Source organism: Nycticebus coucang, chromosome 19, assembly GCF_027406575.1.
Source record: "Nycticebus coucang isolate mNycCou1 chromosome 19, mNycCou1.pri, whole genome shotgun sequence".
In the NCBI taxonomy this organism is placed as follows: domain Eukaryota; kingdom Metazoa; phylum Chordata; class Mammalia; order Primates; family Lorisidae; genus Nycticebus; species Nycticebus coucang.
This window is the reverse complement of record NC_069798.1, coordinates 12,362,538-12,386,862: the sequence shown is the minus strand read 5'-3', so window position 1 is coordinate 12,386,862 and position 24,325 is coordinate 12,362,538. Positions and strand designations below refer to the sequence as shown.

The following is a 24,325-nucleotide window of genomic DNA, read 5'->3' as shown; positions in this document are numbered from 1 at the left end:
GGCTGAATCCTGTCTAAGAAGCATGTTCGTGTACAGAAGCTTGTGGTTACTGCTGGAGAGGATGAGCCCGCCTCTCTCGGAGGGTCTGAAGGGACATCTGTGGCGGGCTGTGTGTGTGTGTGTGCGCTTCTGGTAAATAATGACTCAGCACCCATCTGCCAGAGGGTATCCTCAGGTCACTCAAGGACAGCATCCATGCTGCCCTACATTTTTTTTCTTTGAATGAGACAGAGTCTTACTTTGTTGCCCGCAGCAGAGTGCCATGGGATCATAGCTCACAGCAACCTCAAACTCTTGGGCTCAAAGTGATTCTCTTGCCTCAGCCTCCCTGGTAGCTGGGACTATAGGCGCCCACCACAACACCTGGATATTTTTTAGAGATGGGGGTCTCACTCTTGCTCAGGCTGGTCTCGAAGTCCTGAGCTCAGGCAATCCACCTGCCTTGGCCTCCTGGAGTGCTAGGATTAGCACTGAGCTTGGCCACCTGCCCTACATCTTTTTTATGTATTTATTTATTTTTTTTGAGACAGAGTCTCACTCACAGCAACCTCAAACTCCTGGGCTCAAGCCATCCTCTTTCCCCAGCCTCCCGAGTAGCTGGGACTACAGGTGCCTGCCACAATGCCAGTGACATGTCTTGCTCAGGCTGGTCTCCTGAACTCCTGAGCTCAAACTATCTACCTGCCTAGGCTTTCCAGAGTGTTAGGATTACAGGCATGAGCCACCATGCCTGGCCTATTTGGGAATTTTTAAGTAAGTGGATCTGAAGATGGGTGCAGTAGCACATGCCTGTAACCCCAGCACTTTGGGACACCAAGGCGGGAGGAATACCTAAGGCCAAGAATTCAAGACCCATCTGTGTAACATGGTGAGACCCACTGGCCAGGTGTGGTGGTATCCATCTATAGTCCCAGATACTCAGGAGGCTGAGGTGGGAGGCTAAGCCCAGGAGTCTGAGGTTACAGTGAACTATAACTACACCATTGCATTCCAGCCTGGCCAACAGAGTGAGACCCTGTCTCCGAGGAAAATAAAGAAAAAAACGTGAATTGAGTGACCTCAACTAAATAAATCTAGTGATGAAAAAATAGAGGAAACCATCAACTGGTGAGAGTAAAAGTGGGATAATACTCACAAGGGAGAGTTAGAAAATATTCCTTCATTCCTTCACATATCCACAGAGCTCTGTGATGTGCCAGGGTCAGGCCTAGGTCTGCGTTCCCCAAACCCTGAGGACTGGTACTGGACCCGCCGCACAGCAGGAGGTGAGTGAGCGAAGCTTCCTCTGTATTTACAGTGGCTCATCCTCACTCTCATCACCGCCTGAGCCCTGCCTCCTCTCAGATCAGCAGCATTAGATTGTCACAGGAGCGCAGACCTCCTGCACACTGCACATGTGAAGGGTCTGGGTTGCACACCCCTTATGAGAATCCGTGCCTGATGATCTGACGTAAACGTAATGGGCTTGAATCCTCCCCAAACCATCCCTCTAGACCTCTGTAGAAAAGTTGCCTTCCATGGAACTCGTCCCCCAAAAGGATGGGGACCACTGATCTCAATACAGCAAGGCAGAGAACAGAGCGCTGACTCTCATGGAACATAACTAGCAGATAAGACAGATGAATTCAAAATTTCAGACTATCACAGTGATGCCAGACAGAGAAAAATTGGAAGGAAAAATACTTTCACAGATGCTCTTCGTGTTCATCCATTGACCCTGCGGGACTCCTCCGGAAATGTTGATGATGCCTAAACAGTTTGGTCTTGTGGATGTATATTTTGTTCACTGCTGCCAGTAATGTGAGGGGGGTTGATTCTAATTTTTTTTTTTTAAGAGACAGAGTCTTACTCTGTCACCCTCAGTAGAGCTACGTGGTATCACAGCTCACAGCAACCTCCAACTCCTGGGCTTAGGCGATTCTCTTGCCTCAGCCTCCCAAGTGGCTGGGACTACAGGCGCCCGCCACAACACCCAGCTATTTTTTGTTGTTGTTGTTGTTGTTGTTGCAGTTTGTCTGGCACCGGGTTCAAACCCACCACCCTCCGTATATGTGCCGGCGCCCTACTCACTGAGCCACAAGCGCTGCCCAGATTCTAATTTTCTTCATAAACTTTGAGAGCTATGATTCCTGAATGTGTAATGATGGGACATTTGATATTCTTGATTCACTAGTCAATTGGGAAATTGTATAAATATGACTCCTTAGGGTTTAGAAGACCTGCTTAACATTTTCCTTGTACATTTCCTTTTAAGTTAAGTAAATAAGAGAGACTTATGAACTAGATAATCTGGTGATAAGAAAGGAGATTATCACCTTTCTTTGTTTGTTTTTTCCAGGTCACTGGAATTTTTCACATACATTCCTGAAGGCTTTCCTTAGGACTAAAAGCAGAATGCAGCTCTGTGGCAGTGGGAGGTGACGGGTGGCCCGTGTGAATGCAGGGCGGGCAGATAGCCTGAGTGAGGCTGCAGGGGCAACTCGGCCTGGAGGCTGAGCACTAACAGTCTCCAAGCATCAATCTGAGAAAGCTAAAATCACACACAGTGACTTGTGGTAAAACCTCTCAGTCTGTGTGATTATATAGGGTGGCTATAAAGTTCGTGTACAATTTCAAATTGCACGCTATCTTAAATGGCACACGAACTTTACGCCACCCTGTATAATAAAACAGAAAAGGATGTGTCAGATAAACAGAATGCACAGACAGTCCCTGCGTTATAAATATTTGATATGTGACTCACACTTACTGAGGCTATTGCAGGTCATAGGTAAATGTACTTGTTCCAATTTACATACAAATTCAACTTAAGAACTGGCCTACAGAAACTATCTTATACCCAGAGACTACATATGTATGTTTTGGAGAGGAATGTCTGCTTAAATAGTGCCTTAACTCCATTCACAAGTAGATGCTGGAAAGAAGAATGGACTTGTCTTGTGGTTCAGCCTATCTTGGTGTACTTGAAAAGAATGTGTATATTTGCAGTTATTAGGCAACATGTGCCATAAATATCAACCAAGTCCAGTTAGTTGATAATGTACATTACATCCCTATTGATTTCTCTAATTCCTTGTTCTATCAATGACTGATGGGGGTATGTTGAAATCTTCTTTGAAGCCCTGCTCTTTGCTTTATCCACACTTAGGGGCGATGCACCTTCTTAATTTTAATGCAATAGTGGAAACCAGTGCTTTTTATCTGAGTCCAATGACAACCTCTCACCCATACTCTAGAAAAGAGCTGCAGGTCAGCACAGAGGCTGGCTCGTGGTGGGTACCCCAGGGTGATTCACTGATTGTTACCCCAGGGTTGTGGGCAAAGGGACTTCCATCTCCAGTCAGGAGGCTGGTGCTGGCCACGAATGAAGTTGTCAGTGTGAAGTGAGAATAAAGGAAAATGCGAGGATCACAAGAATGGAAAAGCAAGAATCCAATGGACGCGACGCTGACACGAAGCCAGCAGACAATCTAATTCACATGATTTCAATTCAAGTTGGGAGGAAGGGGAGGTGGCGAGAGGAGTGGGGTACACCTACTGAATGGGCATAGGGTGGGGGCGTTTGGCACACCTTTGAGAGTGGGTCATAACTACAAGAGGGACTCTACCTAACAAATTCAAGTATTTTGACCTCGTTGTACCCTCTCATTAACCCAAAATTAAAAAAAAAATTTTTAATTAAAGAAAAAAAGGAAAATGCGTGGATGTGAGAGAGTGTGTAAGACGGCCAGCTGTTTCTCGGAAAGAATGTTTACGTTTATCATCTTTTTAACGCTGAAATTTGTTGAGAGGTGATTTTTAAACACCATGTTCTGAATCAGGAAGTAAAACCTCGACTATCTCTGTCAGCCCTCCAGTCTTTCTTTTGAAACTATATTGGCACCCAGAACCAAAGCATCTGAGGACCTGTCGCAGCACCAATCCCGAGCCATCATGGACGGCAGCTCCTGCTGTCCTTGTCCTCAGCTGGACCTGTCCTGCTTCAGAAATGGCCATATGAGGCAGTGAGTCAGGCTGTAGGTTTTATGGGCATAAACCCGAGTGCGGTCTGTGTGTGCCCAAAGCCTTGGCATCTGTTCCGTGCCACTGTGGCTTTCTGTTCTAGGTAGCACCTTATTTCTCATTCTAGGACTGAGCATGAAAAATGAGGTGAGGTGAAAGAAGAGCCTGTTATCCCCTGTCTATTTGCTTCTTAGCAGTAACCAAAAAACCCTCAATCAAATTGTAAAGGGCTGCGTGTGTGTGTCTGTGCTGGGGGGAAAAAGGAAGGGGAGAGCTGTGGCATTTAATGTGCAAGGCATGGGATGGCCTATTTTTATTTCTTGGAAGAGTTTAAGGAAGATGGGTATTAATTCTTTTTTGAATGTTTGACAGAGTTCAGCCAAGAAGGCACCTGATCTTGAACTTTTCTTTATTGGGAGTGTTTTGGTTACTTCATCAAGCTCCCCATTTGTTATTGGTCTGTTCAGGCTTTCTATTTCTGCTTGATTCAGTCTAAGAAGGTCGTATTTTTCTAGGATTTTATCCATTCTCTAGGTTATTCAATTTTTTGGCATATAATTATTCATAATAGTCTGTTATGATCACCAGCTCAAGAAATCATTGCTGGTGACCAGGGAAAGGAAGAAGGATGGGTCAATACTTGGGGGCCACAGGTGCAAAAGTAGAGGGGAAAATGTGAGTTGACAGGAGAAAAGTTTGGGGTGGTTTATACTGGTGGAGACTTTTGAGAGCCTGAAGCCCAGTCCCCAGGGCCATGCAGAGAATATTCTGTCTTTTTCACAAACCTGTTGTGTTTGTGACATCCCAATCAGGATACTGTAAAATGTACACATTCTAGGTAGTATAAATCTGCAATTACTTACTAGTGTGATAATAATTATGACAATAGTAGCAATAAAACCAATACTAGTAATTATTGCTCAAGCATTTCTCATGTGCTAAGTCCTTTTTTAAATGAAAACATCTTATTCCATTTTCATAATACTGACATAGGTACTTTTACAAATAAAGTTCATTTTATAAAGGGGGACATGGAGATTCTGCCTGGGTGAATAATTCACACAGGGTCCCGTAGCTTTGAGTGCTGTTAGTCGAGGCTCAGAACCCAGATCTCCCTGACACCAGAGCATGTGCTACCCCAGCCTGACTGTGCTGCTTTTTTTCTAGTTTGTACAATGTTTATTTTTAAATGTCAAATTAAATTAGCCTTTGGTTATTGAGACCTCATAATATGCCTGCCTAATTTATTCCTGCTTTTAAAATTTGATCCTGGGGATTTTTACGTGCATATGTATTCCTCTGGGTGGAAAAATGAGAAGTGAGTCTGTGGCTGGGGCACAGAAGCCGAGCCTTTCAGGAGGCTCCAGGGTAGCTGCAGCTGGGGAATGAGTTCCTGGGAAGGTGTCTGGAGACCTCATCCTTCTCAGGTCCCAGGTCCCAGGGCTGGTACTCTCTTCCCAAACCACATCATTCTTGCTGGACTCCATGGAAGAGAACAGTTTCACCTTGGGAGAGCTGGTGTGGACAGCCATGTTCCAGCTTAATCCTTTCCAAAGGGGCCAATCCTGTTTTGTTTTGGGGGAAGGCTTAAGATTGAATTTCTTAGTGAGTCTAACCCAGACCTTTCGCGCATTTATAGCAGTGAGAAAAGTGGGAAAGATGAATCTTATTTTAGCTCCCCATATTTCTCTTAAACAAACAAAAAATCACAGCATTCCTGACATTACAAAAAAATTCTTTGCCTCCCATCCCCACCTCCTACCTCTACCTCTCCTATTTTAGATGTTAACTCCACAATAGTTCTGAGTATCCAAAGTGCATCCCTGCCATGCACGTTCCTCAGACCAGATGGGGAGTCCCCGAGGGCCAGAGAGTGCCGGAGTAGCTTTCTCTCCCCAGGACAGGTGCAGAGGAGCACACAGGTGCTCTGACAGGCCCACAGCAGACGTCCACTTGCCCTTGGCAGCAGTCTGAAGCTGACCGTCTGTGGAGCAGACTTGAAATCTTTAGAAGTTCCACCTCAACATTTGGCTACTTTTAATTTTTTTAAAGATAGATGGCTTTATTCAGGTTTTTATCTTTCTTTCTTCTTTTTTGAGACAGTCTCACTTTGTCACCCTGTGTAGAGTGCTGTAGCATCACAGCTCACAGCATCCTCAAACTCTTAGGTGCAAGTGATCTTCTTGCCTCAATCTCCCAAGTGGCTGGGACTACAGGTGTCTGCCATAACTAGTTCTTCTATTTTAAGTAGAGATGCAGTCTTGCTCTTGGTCAGGCTGGTCTCCAACTCCTGAGCTCAAGCATTCCACCAGCCTTGGCCTCCCAGAGTGCTGGGATTACAGGTATGAGCCATTGTGCCTAGCCTGATGCTGCTTTTATAGAATTGAGGTCACACTGCACTTATGGGGAGTCTTCAAGACTTTAGGGGATGGTTATCCAGCAAATGCAACCTTTTTATTGTGCATATGAATTTCTCATATGTAGGAGAGTCATACATTAGACATTCATAATCATACTCTGCCGAGACAACCTACCAGGGTCAGGAGCACCCACAAAGTTATCCTGGAGGGAAGGGGCCAGGCATCAGAAGCTCATCTGGGGTGAACACTCAGCGTATGTGCGTTGTCTGGGCTTTGTTATCTTTTGCTATAGCATCTAAAGAAAACACTTCAGCCAGAAGTACCATGCTGTGTGGTTTTATGAGAGTTGTGATTTTTTTTTTTCTTAGCAATGAAAAGTAAAAAGAAAAACCCTATCAGAGAGGCATATCAATTGTCAGCCACAGTTTCCCTAGTGGAAATACATACATCGTATTGGGTCTGACCATTGGTTTAAGAAGAGCATCTGGAACACCAAGTCATTAAGGAAGACTCCTCAAGTTTGCAGATGGAACTGCCTGTGGATTCCTACCATCTGGCCACTTGAGACTCTTTGAACTTTCTCATGAGCAGTGATTGTACTGCCTGGGACAATCTGATAGAAATTGTAGGAAATTGGACAAGAGGCGAAAACACAGAACTATTGGAAGTTTCTGAGCACTCACTTGTAGTCTGGAGACGTCCCATCCAGCCACTTCCATTCATTTTCACGTTCCAAGTCTGTGAGCCCAATCCAGTGGCTATCTCTGCCTACCATTTGTTTTTTTATCCATTGCTGAAAAACAAACCAGTGATGGTAAATTACTATTTCTCAGAACAGATGGCTGTGGGACTATTTTTTTTTTTTTTTAATTTTTAACATTCGAGAACAGAGAGGGAAATTTAAAAGAGGATGTTTGTTAGAACTTTCACACTGCTTTTTCTGTCTGCTTTTTTATTGCCCTTGTCTTGTTTTGACTGGGGGGCTTTGACATTCTCTCCTCTTACAAGTTTACAATCACTCAGACAACTCAATGACTTCCCCGCAGCCGCTTCCCTCCATCCACCCATCAACCCGCGCGTCCTAATAACAGTAATAGCCCCGGTGTTGTTGAGCACCTCTGGCTAGGCCCCACGGCAGCGTGCTGCCTACAGTGTGCCTTTAAGACTTTACAACAACCCACGTAGGAAAGATGAGAAGTGGCTGATCTGGGACAGAGCCCAGGTCTGTGTTCTGAAGTCCTCACTCCTCTGGGTGCTCATTCCAGTCAGACACAACGAGAAACATCTATTTTCAAGGTTGTGTCTGCTGCAGATACTTAGGGAAAAGGAAGGAGGCCGCTGGAACAGTGTGGCACCAAAGAAAGAGTTTTCTTTGGCCTTGTTGCTAGCAGGGCCTCAGTTTCAGTCTCAGCTCTGCATTTGCCCCATACACCATTCTGGGCCTCAGTTTTCTTATCTGTAAAATGGGTAATAATGATACTTGTGTTCTAGGGTTGTTGTGAGGTTCACAGGAGAAAATGCCTTGTGTAGTGCCTGGCACACAGTTGGTGTCTAATGAGTGGTCACTGTCATTATCATGTGTGGGCTGGCCCCTTGGTCTTCCCTGCTTTTCCTAACCACACGTCTGGCCCTCTGTACCCCACGCCGTCCCGACAGTGCTCACACAGGTGCCTCTGTCTCCACAGGTGCCTGGGGACAGCTCTCAAGCCTCTCCTCTGCATTACAGCTCTCCTGACAGCCACCCGAAGCCACCACACATCTCCAGGCTTTCTATGCTATGAATTCCAGGAGGAGGAATAAGGATGTAATTCCAAGGCCATGAATGGATGAAGCTCAACCTCATACGGTCGCCTTCCATGTTTATGTGACTAGGAATTCTTGATACCTTTGAATCCCCAACAAGTATGCAATTTCCAGGTGTAAACTGCCCTCAAATTATAGTTTTCACCAGCCAAGTTATGTGGCAGCCCTTACCTGTTCTTCTCTCGTGTTTATGAAAACGAGATGTGAAGACTTGTCTTCACAGAAAAGTTTCGCATCCTCAAAAATTTCTTTCTCAATTGAAAAATAGTAGCATTTGTCTGTGAAGTTCTTCCAGTGAGGCGGGCAGCCTAGGAATGCGAAAGTTTTAAACGCTGATTACAAAAACACAGAAAGCACTCTGCCTTACTTCAGCTACGTTGAAAAGGCTAAAGCTACGGCCCCATCGGGAGCAGCCCAGGTGTCCCTGTGTGGAGCCCGTGGCTGAGGTTCACGGACACTCTTGGAGCTGAGACTGGCTCAGAGGAGGGGACTGCACAGCACACAGTAGTCAAAACCACACGATCTGGAAAATATCTGTGACTCGGTCTTTGTTCCTCTGTGCCTGGATTAGTCTTTATAATAACAGAAATAACAAAAACAACAAGAAAAAGCAGGGCAGGCGCAGATGTGTGACGTCAGCCTGGAATCACGCAGAGCCTGTAAACACCTGGACGGGAGAACCCAAAACCCAAACTGGGCTCATGGAACACAAATGTCGCCCGAGTCCACCAAGGGAAATCGAGCAGAATTGGTCCAAGGAGATGAAGGCTTGGTTGCTAATCACACATTTGAATTTTGCCAGCGGCTTAATTATCAAAACACTAGGAGGAACCATGAGACCTTAAAAGGAAAGCTACATCTGGGCATCCACAGCAGAAAGTTCCTTCTCCACACAGATGAGGTTACCTGAGGGCGCAGCCTGTCCCTAGAGAGAGGATAGAAAGCGAGGTAGTGGGGACAATCAGCACAGGCTTCCATGAAGGAGATGTTTTGGGATGAGTTTGTCTCCTAAGGGCCTGACTCCTCCATGTACATGAGCACTAGAGAACCCATGGGGGTTGAGAGAAAAGTGCTAGCCCACTGTGGAGGCTGGTGATGGGAGCAGGGCTGCCCCTGATGCCTTCACTGGCAAGTAAATGGTGGGGAGGGGGGCGTGTACACCAGGCTCAGCCACAAGCACGGACACTGCCTGTCTCCTGTGGAGGGAGGGTTGGACTTACCGTTGGCCTCTGGTGCTGAGGTTGGCTCATTCTGCAGGGCCAGGGGTACCACGGCCCCTGATGGGCCAGGAGGGCCAGGAGGTCCCTTGGGGCCCGGCATGCCTGGCATCCCAGGTAAGCCAGGCAGCCCCCGAGGTCCAGGCACTCCAGGCTCCCCCACTGTGCCCTGTAGTCCCTGGAAGCCAGGTGGACCCTGCGGGCCGGGGAGTCCATCCTTGCCCGGTGGGCCTGGGGGCCCTGGGTCTCCACTGGGGCCCTGAGGGCCAGGCTTCCCGGGGGACCCACGAGAGCCTTTGGGGCCCTGTGAGCCTTTGGAGCCTTTGCCACCACGCTCTCCAGGGGGGCCAACGGGTCCAATCGGGCCTCTCTCACCAGCGGGACCGGGAGGGCCAGGCTCCCCCTTCTCTCCTTTCTGTCCCTTGTTGCCAGTTGGGCCAGGGGGTCCCTGGGATCCTCTGTCACCTTTCGGACCTCTGGGGCCAGGAGGACCTAAAACATAAAAAAAGTAAATCTAGCACACGAAACATACATTGAGGAAGGATCATTGGTTTGTCAAACTACTATAGGCCACTGACTTACATTGTCCCCCAAATCCACGTGTTGATGTGGAATCTAAGTGTCTTGGCACAGTAACTGAGAGAATGCCAGGAAGGCTATGTTAACCAGTGTGATGAAAGCGTGTCAAACACTCTGTGAAACCAGTGAATGATGCCCCATGATCATATCAATGTACACAGCTATAATTTAATAAAAATAAATAAATAAAAAATCAGATAACAAGTGTTAGTAAGGTTATGGAGAAATTAAACCATAATACAATGAATGTAAATTGATGCAACCCTCAAATGACTGGAGGTTCCACAAAGGACTGAACACAGAATTACCATATAACTCAGCATCTGCACTCCTACATATATACCCAAGAGAAATAAAAGGATATGTTCAAGCAAAAAAAAAAAAAAAAAAAAAAAAATCCACGTGTTGAATTCCTAACCCCAAGAACCTCAGAATGTGACTGTATTTGGAGACAGGGTCTTCACAGAGATAACCAAGTTAAAATGCAGCCGTTAGGGTGGGCCCTAATCTGGTATGACTGGTGTCCTTGACGAAGAGGGGGGAGGATGCAGACACAGGCACAGACGGGAGGGCCGAGCCACACAGAACCTCGGAAGAAGCAGTCCTGCCCTCCCCTCCCCTCCCCTCCTCTCCTCTCCTCTCCCATCCCCTCCCCTCCTCTCCTCTCCTCTCCTCTCTGTTTCAAGCTGTCCCCCTGGGTTGAGTGCTGTGGCGTTATAGCTCACAGCAACCTCCAACTCAGGCTCAAGCAATCCTTTCTTGCCTCAGTTTTTCTGTTTTTAGTAGCGACGGGGTCTCACTCAAACTCCTGAACTCAGGCAATCCACCTGCCTCAGACTCCCAGAGTGCTGGGATTACAGGGATGAACCACGGCGCCCGGCCCTGCCAACACCTTGAGCTCAGACTTCCAGCCGCCAGAGCTGTGAGGAAATGCATCTCAGCTGCTGAGGTCACCCAGTCTGTGGTGACCTGTGGTGCTGTTACGGCAGCCTGAGCAAACCAGCACAACTGCATGGCTTAAAAAAATTTTTCTTCTATAAGCACACCCTTCCTACTCCCAGCACTGAGAATGTATCTTAATGGTGCACAACTTTTATCACCCCACCGATGTCCTTCCTGTTGACATGGGCCACAGTGGGCACCTCACTATTCAGGGTGACTCTCACTACCAGGGTGGGGCTCTCTTAGTTGACAGGGCCAATTATGTCATCAACAGAAAGGTTGTGCAGCATGGGATCGGGATTTCCTCTTATTTATTTCCTCTTTTCATTAATTTGACAAATATTAAGGACCTATTCCATGGCAAGCACTGTGTTAAGTAAGGTGTTGGGGGATAAAGAAGTGAATGAGGCCAAAAATGCCATGCAGGGTTGAAAGGTACTGACCTATTGAGTCTCTCACTGCAACCAAGCCCCAGCCTATTCCTGTCACATCCCATCCTGCATTCCTGCCACCTCCACCAGTGTGGTGGGGACACTGCTGTCAGGGCTGAGTTTCACTCACTCACAGACCGGTGCAGAGGGATGGGGGTCTCTGCTGGGGAAGCTGGGTGGGGCTTTGCTGCCCAATGTGGAGGGGCCGCTCCCGACTCTCCGGGCTGGTTAGTCTAATAGTACAAATATGGAAGGTGACCCTAGAGAAAAAAATTAGGAGGCCCACTTAAATGGCAGGGGTGGGAAGGAAAGCAGATACCTTTTCATTCCCATCACCTTATAAAGAGGCCCACTTAACACGGGATTGTTTTGTTCTTGAAATTCTCAGGGGTAAGAAGGAACTTCCCGCATCTATTTCACAACCAGGATTTGTATAGGGAATGTCAGTTTTCAAGGTATTTTCACAGATACCATGTCACCTGGCCTTGCCTATGACATATTATTCCCATTGCACAGAAGGACACGCAGGCCGGGGATGCCAAGTAATTTGTTCACGGTTACTTGGCTACTAGGCACAGGTGTACCAAGGAGGATGCGACCCACATAATTTCACAGTCTGCAGTGGAGCCAGCCGTGAATTTAGGTCTTCTGACATTGAAATAAATGTGTCTTAGGGTTTCTGAGATCTTATAATTCTACATGAATAAGAGAGGCACGTTTGCTCTTTCTACAGAAGCAGAAAGCCTCGAAGTATGGGAGTGCTGGGGAGATGAAGGTTGGGTACCTGATCTGTCCTCCATCCTGTGAAGACACCCTGCTCACCTCTGCAGGAGGTTTCCCTCTGCCCTCCCCCTGCCCCCAGGCCTTGATGGATGCTCTCCATACCCTCATATTACCCCTGGCCCCAAGTCCAACCCACCCTCTCTGTCCTTGGCAGAGGCCGAGGCTCTGTCTGCACTTAGCACTTAGTCAAGGCTACTCACAGTGTTGCTCATGGATTCATTGGTAGGACCCTGCTCCAAGTCCTAAGAAGAATATACTAATGACTAGGACCAGCTTAAACATGTGCTTTCTAGTGTCATCTGCTCCATAAACGGGAGACTTTAGAAGACTTGGGGATGAAGCTGTCTCTCCCGAAACCCATCCCACTGACCTCTGCCCACAGCTCCCTTTGGCTTCTCCCTGTCTCCAGCTCTCCTGGGCTCTGGGTCCTTACTTCCATCTGCTAATCGGATGGTCAGTCTTCTCAGAATGTTCTTTCAGCACTTCTAACCCAGCATATCTACAACTGAACTTTTCATCTCTGCTGTTTGCTCTCCTTCGGTCATCACTCCTCCCACCACAGCCTCACAGCCCTCTGTTCCCACCTATTACCCCATCAGGACCCTAGTGCGGGCTCTCCCGGCTACCCCTCACCAGAAGGTGACTGTACCGACATGAGTTGATCCAGCAGGTCTCCTCTGTGTAACCTGGGGCGTCTCACAAACAGCTTAGGCCACGTGATAAAGACAGGGGAGGTAGATTCTTCACTGCCAGATCTATTTCTTTTTAAAAAGCAACTTAGTTCCTTTGTGTAGTTGAGAAACAGTGTCCTAGATATGAATACTGGGAAGGTTGATGTGCTTTCCCCCATCAAGGATATAGCCCGATGAAGGGTTCTAGTAAAAAAATACTGATAATTTAGACCGAAGCAAAATTAAAAAAAAAAACAACTTATTATATGTAGAATAACAGCAAAATAAAAAGTAACTTTTCTTCTCAACTTTTTCTATTTCATTTACGTTCTATGTTTAACCTTAGGAAATCCAAATAATGAAGAAGGTATGTTTGGAAATTCGAGAGTTTTAAAAATTTTAATTTTTATTCTTTTCAAAAATTTTTGCCAACAGTCAGTGTTTCTCAATCACTCTCATCTGGGGTAGGTGCTCTATTTGCAAGTTTAGGGAAGTGTGTTTACCTACGACCGTGAAATAGGGACTGATGGGGGGACTGTCTGCCTGTTCTGAGTTGTATTTCTTCCAGGACACCTTCCTCTGGGGTCTAACAGAGTTCCAACTCTCTCTCTTCTTCTTCTGACGTGAATCCAAGACCTCCCTTAACCTGGGGTGACAGCTTTTCATTCATTTTCTTTCTTCCTGGGATAGTTTACAGTGTCCAGCTATTTCCCTTCAAACTGGAAGTGGTTGTTGAATATCCCCACCCTCTCCACATGTACACTGTGCCTCATCTGAAGAGTGGGATCAAATGTGAATCCCACAGATAGCACCAACACCAGCAGATGCTAATTTCCAAATCATGTGAAGAAAGGCAGTGGATATTGGGAGAAGATGCAAATTTTTGCCTTTGATAATGATCTAAAATCCTACTTGTGGCTGGGTGTGGTGGCTCACACCTGTGATCTCAGCCATTTTGGGAGGCTGAGATGGGAGGATTGCTTGAGGCCAGAAGTTCAAGAACAGCCTGGGCAACAAAGTGAGATCAAGGGAATGATGAATGAATAAATAAATAAATAAAATCCTACTTGCAATGGATTTCCTAGTGAGATGAGCATAAAAACTGACTGCCCATACAAAGTACTACGTCCATCTTAAATAGGTTACCTGTGTCTCTCCTAATGAGATAAAGCTTAATATTCATGGTTGTAGATAAACTGGCAAGCACCCTTTGAGCAATCTCTTCCTTCACAGATTCCTCAGCTTTGCAAAATCCCCAGGGAGCTAGCAATCTTTCCTCTCAGATGCTAGGTTATGTAAAAATGTATTCCGTGTGCCTTATAGATAAGGGGGTTCCTATAACATACTCTGCTCACTGAGATGGGCTAGAAATTTGCTGTGTCTTTTTTCCTCTCAAAAAATCATTAAGAAAAAGCTAGAGCCATTCTAAAAGTCCACACTGAATCCTCATAAAGAGTAGATTATTAAGGCCACGGTATATTTTCCTCTGGGACCTGGCCTGTTGGTATTGCATATTAGCATCTGGATAATCTCAGGCTTTTAAGTCTTATTTGAATCTTTTATTGGGCAGTTATGGAAGTGAAAATAAAATGAAACAAAATATAAGCTATGCTTAGTGCCTTAAAAACCAAAGAAAAAAAAGAAAAATGATAGTATTTATGACCTTGTGTGGTAACAAGTTGAATTCAGAGTTGAGAAAATAATAATGCCACATGGGGAGGCACATGTCATGTCCCATGTGGAAGGACATCTGAGATTTGCTTTCAAACTGGCTGAATTTTAACTGAATGTCAAGGCCAAGTAGGTGGTTCACTGACTCAGGGCTCTGAAATGCCAGGACACCCATGCGGCTGGTAAAGCTGTCACAAGCCTCAGAAATGCCTGAATACGGCCTCTACCAGAATGCTGAGCAGCCCTGGGTTTGCACTGCCAGCAAAAGTCCCACCCCATGTTCCCCAGACTCCCTTGCTCTGGGAGCCCTGAAAACCTGAATTCTCTAAACAAGCAGTTCAAAGAAGATGGAAGGCTCTAAATCACTGTGCTGTTTCTGCTTTGGCAAACCAAATTGTAGGCCTTGAGAAGTGCCCAGCCCTGTTTCCCACCCAAGGTAAGTTTCAAATTTGTTTTCCAGCTGCTGCTTAACAGAAACTAGAGAAACTGCTTTAATTCTTACTGCCATCCAAAATCTTGGAGACTCAATGTCAAGACACACTGGTGGTAAGTTTGGAAGATAGACAAGGGAGGGGAAAAAAACCAGTGACACATGTCTCCTGCCCGATGCACTGTGTGCTGTCCCTTCCCTGTCAACCTTCCCGTGCATCTTTCAAGGTTCAGCTAAAATGCCAATCCCTTAACTGGTGTCTCTCCTGCAAATAAACTCTCCATCACTTCACCCTCCCCAACACGTTGTCTGCTCATGGTATAAGCAGAGGTTTGGGAACTAGACACACTTGAGTTTGACACTGGCAGCCACTTACTAACTGTTGGACCTTGGATAAGTTACTCAGGCTCTCTGCGCCTCAGTTTTCCTCCCCACAAATGGGGAATGCTAATAATTCCTGCCTTAAAGAGATGTACCAATGAAAGCAGATAATTTCTCCAAGTGCTTAGTGGTGTGATTGGCATGTTGGAGACGCTCCATGAATGTGGAGTGAAAAAACGAGTGGGATCAGGGCGGTGCCTGTGGCCTAAAGGAGTAGGGTGCTGGCCCCATATGCTGGAGTTTTGGCCAAACCCAGCCCTGGCCAAAAACTGCAAAAAAATAAAAATAAAAATAAAAAAAACGAGTGTGATCTAGCTGCCAGCAGCACAGAGTTGGATTCATCTCCAGGGCTGGCACCAGGAAGCCAGCAGTTACCCTGCCTGTAGGGCTGTATTTTTTGTGTTCATGAAGCTCTGTTTTGTTTTCCATTGCCATGTACCGGCTACCTCTATAGTACAAGAGAAATCTTGGACAGGAATGGAACTTATTCACACTTGCGTGTTATGCTCACCCTGTGCTAGGCACTGCACCAAGTCCTCAATATCATCTTACTGAGACCTCACAACTCAAAGGGTACACACGGATGCAGGAACTGGGGTACACAGAGGACGAGGAACTTGGTACGCAAACCAAGCCTGTCCAATTTCAGAGCTCTTGTTCTTATTCATTAAGTCTTATGCCTCTTTGCCCAGGCGTGGTGGCTCATGCCTATAATCTTAGCACTTTGGGAGTCTGAGGCCGGAGGACTGCTTGAGGCCAGACATGGCAAGACCTTACAAAATAAAAATTAGCCAGGCACAGAATTTGAGGCTGCAGTGAGCTATGATTGTGCCATTTCACTCTAACCTGGGTGACAGAGAACCTGTCTCTTTAAAAACAAAAAAACGTTTTAGTGGCAGTTTGCATGGATCTTGCCCCCGCAAGACTCAAAATCCTCTGATGTGGACTTAAGGAATCCCATGCTTATTGAACTAGGCCTGTCCAATTTCAGAGAGCAGAAATTTACCTCTCTCAAAGAGCAGAGAGGGAAACAAGATTGTGCAGAGATGGGAGCAGCCCCAGATGTGGAGCGAATGGCATGTTCAGAAGTGTGTGAGAAGTCCTCTGTACATAATTACGATAAAAATCTTCGTGTCATTTGTAACAAAAAAAATAAGGCTTTCTTAACAAGGTTTTTTGGTTGATGGATGTAGAGATCGCTGTTGCCAGGGTTCAGCGTGTAACACAACATCTATTTCCACCTCATCATCTGCCTCAGGCCAGTCAGCTTCAGCTCCCCCCTCTGAATGAGGCCAATGTCTGATGTGGCTGAACTGGTCGGTGAGCATGGGGACAGGGCTCGTTAAGTCAACAGTCAACAAGGACTTCCTGAAAAGCATCAGAGGATTTTGAGTCATGCAAACTGGCGCTAATCCGTCCTTTCCCCCGCCCTCAGGGATGAGAGCTGCACACACAGAAAGAGGAAAGGCGTTAGCGAGGAAGCTGCGTGGAAGGAAACACTTGTGCTCAGACACGGGCTCCTCCGCAGCCTCTTGGTCCCTCGCTCCTGCTCTGGAGGTGTGGGATAGACTGAGTAGCAAGGGGGCAGCTGGTAGGCTTGGGAAGTTTCTCAGATCACTCACAGACATTACAGTGAAAAAGACCAGGGGTAAATGTGACAAGGAAAAGCACATGTGGCAAAGAAAGCACCATTTGCAAATCAAGCTCAGAGGCGCTTCGGAGATACCAGTCAGAAACTTCATTCTAATAGACGTCTCCACTTAGAGAGTCTACACAGGCCTGCACCAACACCCGCCCAGCTGCTCACACTCTTCTCTTCCCTTATTCCCACAGCCGATCTGTCAGAGGGTCCCGCTGATCAGCCTCATCCAGCCACACCCCCCCCAACCCCGTGTTCCATTTCTGTCTACACTGCCCCCAGCCCCTCCAACACACAGGTGCCTCCTGGACACCTCCTCGCATCTGGGCTCACCGGATGGAGAATTCCAGGGCCCTGGGCACCAAATGAGGATGTGAAGGGGTTGGCTTGGGTTCTGAACACACCCAGCAGTACCCACGTGGCTGGGTACTGCTCACCTCGGCTGAAGGAGGCCACTCAGGACCTCCTAGAGCAGGAGTCTCTGTTGTCAGGGCCAGGGTAGGGCTGCTCTTGATCCCTTCTCTAAGACACCTCCTGAGTGAGAAGACTCACACCTCCCACGTTCATGGCTACCACTGCATTCCAGGTCCCCAACTCTGGTCTGTGTTCTCACTGCACCCCGGCCTCCACTGTCTACTCTCCTCCCAGCTCCCAGAATCACCTGGTAAAGATATAAAGCAGATCATCTCACCACCTTGGGTCAAACTCCCCCCCTCACACTTAGGACAAAATCCCCACTCCTTGATTTTCCAGGCTCCTGCTGGGGTGCTGGGTACAGGGAGGAGGGGGACACACTTTCTGTGGCCACCCTTGGAGTTAACAGGCTTTGGCTCCAGACAGCCTGATTTCTGTTTAGCTAATCCTTGTGTGTCCAAACTTGAGCAAGTTGCTGAAACCTCTCCAAGCCTTAATTTCCTCAACTATAAGCTGGAGATGATATTAGAAGCACCTGCTTCATGGGGTTCTTGTCAGCATTCACTGGGATGGTTTGTGAAAGCATTTATATGCTCATGTGCCATATTAGCTGATGAAAAGAACCACAATAGAAACATTAACTAATTTCAAGACCCAGGGTCTTGTCTTCAACTATACTTACTTAGCTGACAAGCCATGCTGTCTGTAAACAAAATATGTCAGAATTTTCCCTGTAGAAGACACACTAGCCATGAAGCTAATGGGATAATAAAGCTATGAAATGAATAGCTACCATAATAAGACCATCTAAGGTGTCACAATTCCAAAAGACATTTAGAAAGCTCTTATTTTATGAGGTTGTACCTCTGCTGCTATCTGCCCTCTGTCTGAATTTAGATCGAGACAGAATCAATCAAACATTGAAGAATTTTCTTATTGCTCGAAGACCTACCCCTTATTCAGAGTATGCCAAACACCTCCAATCTCTCTGACTTGCAACTGTCCAGCCTCTCTGGAGTTGGGGCACCCACATCACTCAAAGAAGCCATTATACTTTCAGGTAACATCTATTTTTTTAAAGAACATTCTATAAAATGAAAATTATCTCCCTTTAGCGAATACCCACTGGTCCGTGTTTCACCCACTGGTGCTCCCAGATGGAGTTGCAGATGGCTGAACTGCCTCCACCAAGCAGGCTCTCTGGTTGGGTAAAGCTCCTTTGCACTTAGTTTCTAGACCTCATCAGTCTGATCCTACTTTTCTGAGCATGCTTGTCTGTGAAAGGGCTTTCCAGAATAAACACTATGCTCCAGGGTTGGTCTTGGCATCCTGAATGGAGTCAGATGTTACTTTCCTTATTTTGGATATTGTATTTTTATGAACACACTTAAAGATCACATTCGCTTCCCTGAAAGACACATTTAACTGCTTCCAATTAACTAAAGCTATCACATTTCAAGCACACTTCCTTCAGGCCACGTTCTCCCACCAACATTTGTGTGTTTGGTCTCACCCATGTATGAACTGGATTTTTCATGTATTCCCTACTTATTTCATTTGGCTGGCACCTTGTTATTATTCCAGCCTCTCTAGATCACTTTGGATGATGACTCCATGGCCTACCTGTTAGCATATCCACAGGTCCTGGATTGTCAGTCATCTACCTCGTCCTGCTAGTCAATGACAAAGCTGTTGGACAGAGTCCTGCCACTCACCATCCAGACCAGCCTTCAGGGCCACAGGGCTCATTAACTGACCACTCTCTATACTTGGTCATTTGAATGAAGCAGCTCATGCCTTTGTAGAATCCCTTCCCTTTGAATGTGGAACCTGTGACTTGCTTCTCACCCCTAGAATCTGGTAAAGGTGATGGACCGTCACTCTCTTGAGGCTACATTATTGACAGCTTTGTCTTAGCAGACTGAGAAAGGCTCCTTTGCTGGCTCTGAAGAGGCTGCAGAAGTGGGAGTTGGCTACATGGCAAGGACCTGTGGGTGGCTTCTATGAGCTGAGGGTGGTACCTAGCTATCAGTCAGAAGGAAAATAGGAATCTTTCCCACAGCCTTTCAATGAGTCTGCAGCCTGGTGGGACACTGACAGAGGACCCACCGAAGCTGTGTCTAGACTCCTGACTCATAGAAACAAGAAGATAATAAATGGGTATTTTATTAAGCTACTGAGTTTGTGGTAATTTGTTATCTAAGCACATAAAATGAATACAAATAATAAATCCTCCAGCACTACTTCTCCACCTTGTTCTTAAGGGTGTCAGCACCAAATGCCTTGGTGAAATCCAGAAATGCCGTTTTTCATTCTCCTAGTTTAACCAATTTAAAACTGTTGACATAGGAAATAAGATTAGGTTTGCCTGACTTCTTAGTGAATTCATGACTTCAGATTCTCTGAAAGTTCATACATTGCTCTTTTAATAATCTTTTCTCAAATCTTTCTTGGTCTTGAAGACAAATTTCCTACTCTGATTGGTAAGATTGGTGTGGGAAATCCACTTTTGCCTCCTTTTTGGAAATCAGCATTGCATTTGCTTATAGCCTGTCTTCTGATGCCCTAAAATTCTTTTTATTTCCAGCTACCTAAGTACAAGGACTATCTGGTCATCTCTTGTGTACTCCAGAGTGTGAGCACAGCATCTTCCCCATAGTACTTTCAACTTAAAACCTGTAAAAATAGTTTAGGACTGGAAACTACTGTTAATATATGGTTTCTGCAATTCCTGAAAAGTAGATATAAGTGTTGGCATGGTGGCTCATGCCTGTAATCCCAGCACTTTAGGAAGTTAAGAGTTCAAGACCAGCCTGGGAAACATATCAAGACCCTCTCCCTGCAAAAAATAGAACATTAGCTGAGCATGGTGCCATACACCAGCAGTCCAAGCTACTTTGGAGGCTGAGGTGGGAGGATTGCTTGAGCCAGGAGTTCACAGTTATGGTGAGCTATGATCATACCACTGCACTCCAGCCTCAGTGACAGAGTATGACCCTGGCTTTAAAAATAAATGAAATGAAATAAAATAAGACAATCTATGTCAAAGACTTTCAAGTTATATGGATGACCTGGATGACAGTAAAACACAGATTTCATAGGCAAGTCCCATTGTTTCCCTCCTCTGTGGTCTTATAGTTACTGCGATGGCCAACCATCCATCTGTTCATGACATCTGGAAATAGGATTCCCTTAATAGGACTCCTTTAAGACCCAAAAGAATTAATCTGGTTTCAGATGAGTCCAGTTGATATCATCATTGAAATAATTCAGGCACTGAGAAAATCCAAATTAACTAATCTTTCATTCAACTAATAATTAGTGAGCACCTTTGGACATTTTCCACAAATTCTTAGTCATACCTCTTTTCGGATGTTGGCTGGACTTAGCAACTTATTTCTAAAGAACAGAATATGGTGGATGTGATGGTAAACAGGCCATAAAAGGTGTTGAGCTTCCTTCTTGTTTTGTCTCTTGGATCATTTGTTCTCGAGGACATGTTTTGAGGACACTCAAGCAATTCCCCCTGGTGAGAAGCTGAGGCCTCCTGCCCAGAGCCACGTGAAGAAGCCACATTGGAAGTTAATGACTTCAGCCCTGGCGAGTAGCTTGACTATGATCTCATGAGAAATACCTAGTCAGGACCACCTGGTTAAGCTGCTCCTGAATTCCCGATCCATAGAAACTATGAGATAACAAATATTTACTATTTTAAACTGCCAAGTTTTAGCACAATTTGTTACGCAGCAAAAGATAACTAACACAAACATAAAGTCAGAATTTTGACTTACCTTGTAGTATGGTAAAATTCTTGATGAGCTGACCATGCTTGGAGTCTACCAGCTTCATTTCTTCCATAATTACCGATAAGTTGGCCACTTCAGTGTCTAACCTCGACCTCATCATATCTTGTTGCATCCTGAGAGAAACAGAATCCAAACGGATGTTGGCCAGTGTATTATTCAAGGAGGTGAGATCATCCGTGTGTTTGGTCAGGGTATCTGTGCAAGTGGTCCTGACTTCATTCAGATTGCTGGTCAGCGTCCGCAGGTGGTGGGCTGTGTAACTGATGTTGCTAATGATGTTCACAATATCCGTCTCAAAGAGCTGGAAGCGTTCCTCCAGCTGGTTGAACTTGACGGCCGTTCTGTTCTCAGCATCCTTGTGTGAGTCCTGAAGGTCTTTCAGGTTCTGCTCGTTGGCCTGAGAGATGGTGGTGATGTTGTCCATCTGACCTGTGAAGGAGCTGAGCTGGCTGTTCATATCCTCCAGGGTGTCGTTGTTGGCTTTGGCCAAGGCAGAATTGTTGGCAGCCAGTGTCTGCAAGCTCTGCACTTTCTCCTTTAGCCAATCGGTGTCTTTCTTGGCTTGAAGGAAAACCTGCTGCAGATTTTGGAAGTCGTTCTTGATTCGCTGGATGGCCTGACTTGTGTCATCCACGGACCGCTGCAGATTGGTGATGAGGTTCCTCTGCTGCACCTGCGTCAGGTTCAGGTTGTTCAGGCTCATGATGACCACGTTATGGGAATACATTTGACTCTGCAGGTTGCCCTGCAGTGCGCTGGTATCTTGTTGCAGATTTGTGACGTAGCCATTATACGCCTGGAGGGTTTTGTTTACAGTGGTGATAAGGAAAGAGTTATTCTCCAAAGTCTCTTTCAGCTGACTCTGCCTGTCCACCAGTGCATCCCCGCTGGCCTGCAACTTCTCCAGTGTATCTTTGTTCTTGCTGGTTTTCTCTGTAATCTCACGCAGTTGCTGACGAAGGTCCAGGATGTCTGATCTGAAGGTGGAAAGTTCTGAATTGGTGCTTATAGCTTTCTTTCCAGTTTGGTCCCCTGGAATAAGAAATGTTTGTTACGTAGGTTGGTGATATGGAGAAGTGTTCAAGGCAAGGTCAAAAATCCCAAAGATTATGTATTGCAATAGATATAAAATTTGTAGTGTACGCAGATGTCTCTCTGCATTAGTAAAATAGATATGTATCTATTAAAACTGGGTCCTGGGGAATCAGAAAGGTTGCTCAGTACGAGGACTGACAAACTTGGGTGAACATTTTTCTCAAAGAGGGAGGGGGAATTGCCTGGACTCTGGGGAACTAGCTAGGCACAGTGGTTCTCAACCTTCCTAATGCCTCCTAATGCCGAGATCCTTTAATACAGTTCCTCATGTTGTGGTAACTCCCAACCATATTTTCGTTGCTACTTCATAATTGTAATTTTGTTACTGTTATGAATCGTAATGTAAATATCTGATATGCAGGATGTATTTTCATTGTTACAAAGGGGTCATGACCTATAGGTTGAGAACCGCTGAGCTAGGGTGTCGAGGAGAAGAAACCTTTTAAATTGTGGCTCAGTCGGTAAGGCGCCGGCCCCATATACCGAGGGTGGCGGGTTCAAACCCGGCCTCGGCCAAACTGCAACCAAAAAATAGCCGGGCGTTGTGGCGGGTGCCTGTAGTCCCAGCTACTTGGGAGGCTGAGGCAAGAGAATCGCTTAAGCCCAGGAGTTGGAGGTTGCTGTGAGCTGCGTGAGGCCACGGCACTCTACCGAAGGCCATAAAGTGAGACTCTGTCTCTACAAAAAAAAAAAAAAAAAAATTTACTAAAATTGTATTTTGGAAAATGAAAACATAAGCATTCTGGGAGGCTGAGATGGGTGGATTGCTCAGGAGTTTGAGACCAGCCTGAGCTAGAGCAAGATTTTGTCTCTAAAAATAGCTGGCACTGAGGCAGGTACCTATAGTCCCAGCTACTTGGGAGGCTGAGGCAAGAGAATCGCTATGCCCAAGAGGTTGAGGTTGCTGTGAACTATGATGCTATGGCACTCTACTGGGAGACAAAGTGAGACTCTGTCTCAAAAAAAAAAAAAAAAAGAGAGAGAGAGAGAAAATAAAAACAAAAATCAAGGAACAGAATAGGCTGAGCTTTATTACTTTATAAATTAATTACCATGATTCTTTTACATAGTTTAAAATATTTCACATAGCAATTTACTGAGCCTTTTATAAAAGAGTTTTTAGTAAAGGGTATTTCTGACTCTTTTCAGTCAGGATTGATCTTCAGATTTTATTTGGCCCATAATACTTTGTTAGGAAGGACAGAACTCAAAAAACTGGTCCTTCAGTTCAAAATGTAAAGTCTCTGAATTAAATCATGAGGGAAGATTCAACACACAAAAGAAAAATTCAATTTCCTTCTGGATGAATGAGATTTTATAGCAACATCTTTCTAAAAAAAACATGAGATTACAGAGAAACACTACTTTCTTTTATGCAAAATTGTGTCAGAGGATTCTGCTTAGTGGTTCACCCTTATCACAGATTACCTAATTTTTTCAGGTCACTTTCCACTGCTGTGAGCTTGTCATCGTAAGTTTGTCGAGATGTCTCCATGCCACCTGTGACATTGTCCATCTTCTCAACAACTACGATTTGGAAAGTGATGCATTAGTACACACACCTGCTCATATTTTATTTTTCAGTTTCAAAACAAGAGATCATTTCATTACAGAATAAAGGAGACAAATACAAAGTATCATTGAAATCAAATATGGAAAAACAGCTGTTCTTTTAAAAAATATAAATAACTTACTTGTTACAAAACCCAGTGGTATAATTTACTTGGTTGAAAATTGTACGTTTTTAACTCTTGATTCTGTAAAGCCTTGGACGTTTCAGAAATGATTTAAAATAAATTTTAAAATTTTTATGCATTTTAGAAGTCCTCAATCTGTGTTATTTCCTATATTAATTTCCACAGATGAAGGCAAAGCCCACTGTGATCTTTTATAAAATTTTGTCACTCATCAGCCTCCATAACATTCCTGGCAGGTGGGACTCAGTTATTATGTAGCTGGGGAGTCCGTCTCCCCATCTCAAGAACACCCAGCTCAATTCTATGCACAAGGTCTTCACAAACAGACAAAATCAAGAGCGTTTGCTACTCTCTCTTATGAGTTCCACCATGGAGCCCTGGAAATCTGCTTTTTGCTAGTCACA

The 24,325-nt window shown here is 45.5% G+C and overlaps 1 protein-coding gene across 1 annotated transcript in view; it reads right to left on the bottom strand.

Moving 5' to 3' along the window:
- The window catches only part of COLEC12 (collectin subfamily member 12), a 186,177-nt gene that overhangs the window by 3,602 nt on the left and 158,250 nt on the right, over positions 1-24,325 (bottom strand). Inside the window, exons 4-8 of the mRNA XM_053571881.1 lie at positions 23,653-23,751; positions 21,115-22,161; positions 9,386-9,874; positions 8,337-8,473; positions 7,046-7,155 (exon numbers count right to left, since the gene is read on the bottom strand). Of these exons, the coding sequence (XP_053427856.1) occupies positions 7,046-7,155; positions 8,337-8,473; positions 9,386-9,874; positions 21,115-22,161; positions 23,653-23,751 (1,882 nt within the window). The remainder of the gene's footprint in view (positions 1-7,045; positions 7,156-8,336; positions 8,474-9,385; positions 9,875-21,114; positions 22,162-23,652; positions 23,752-24,325) is intronic.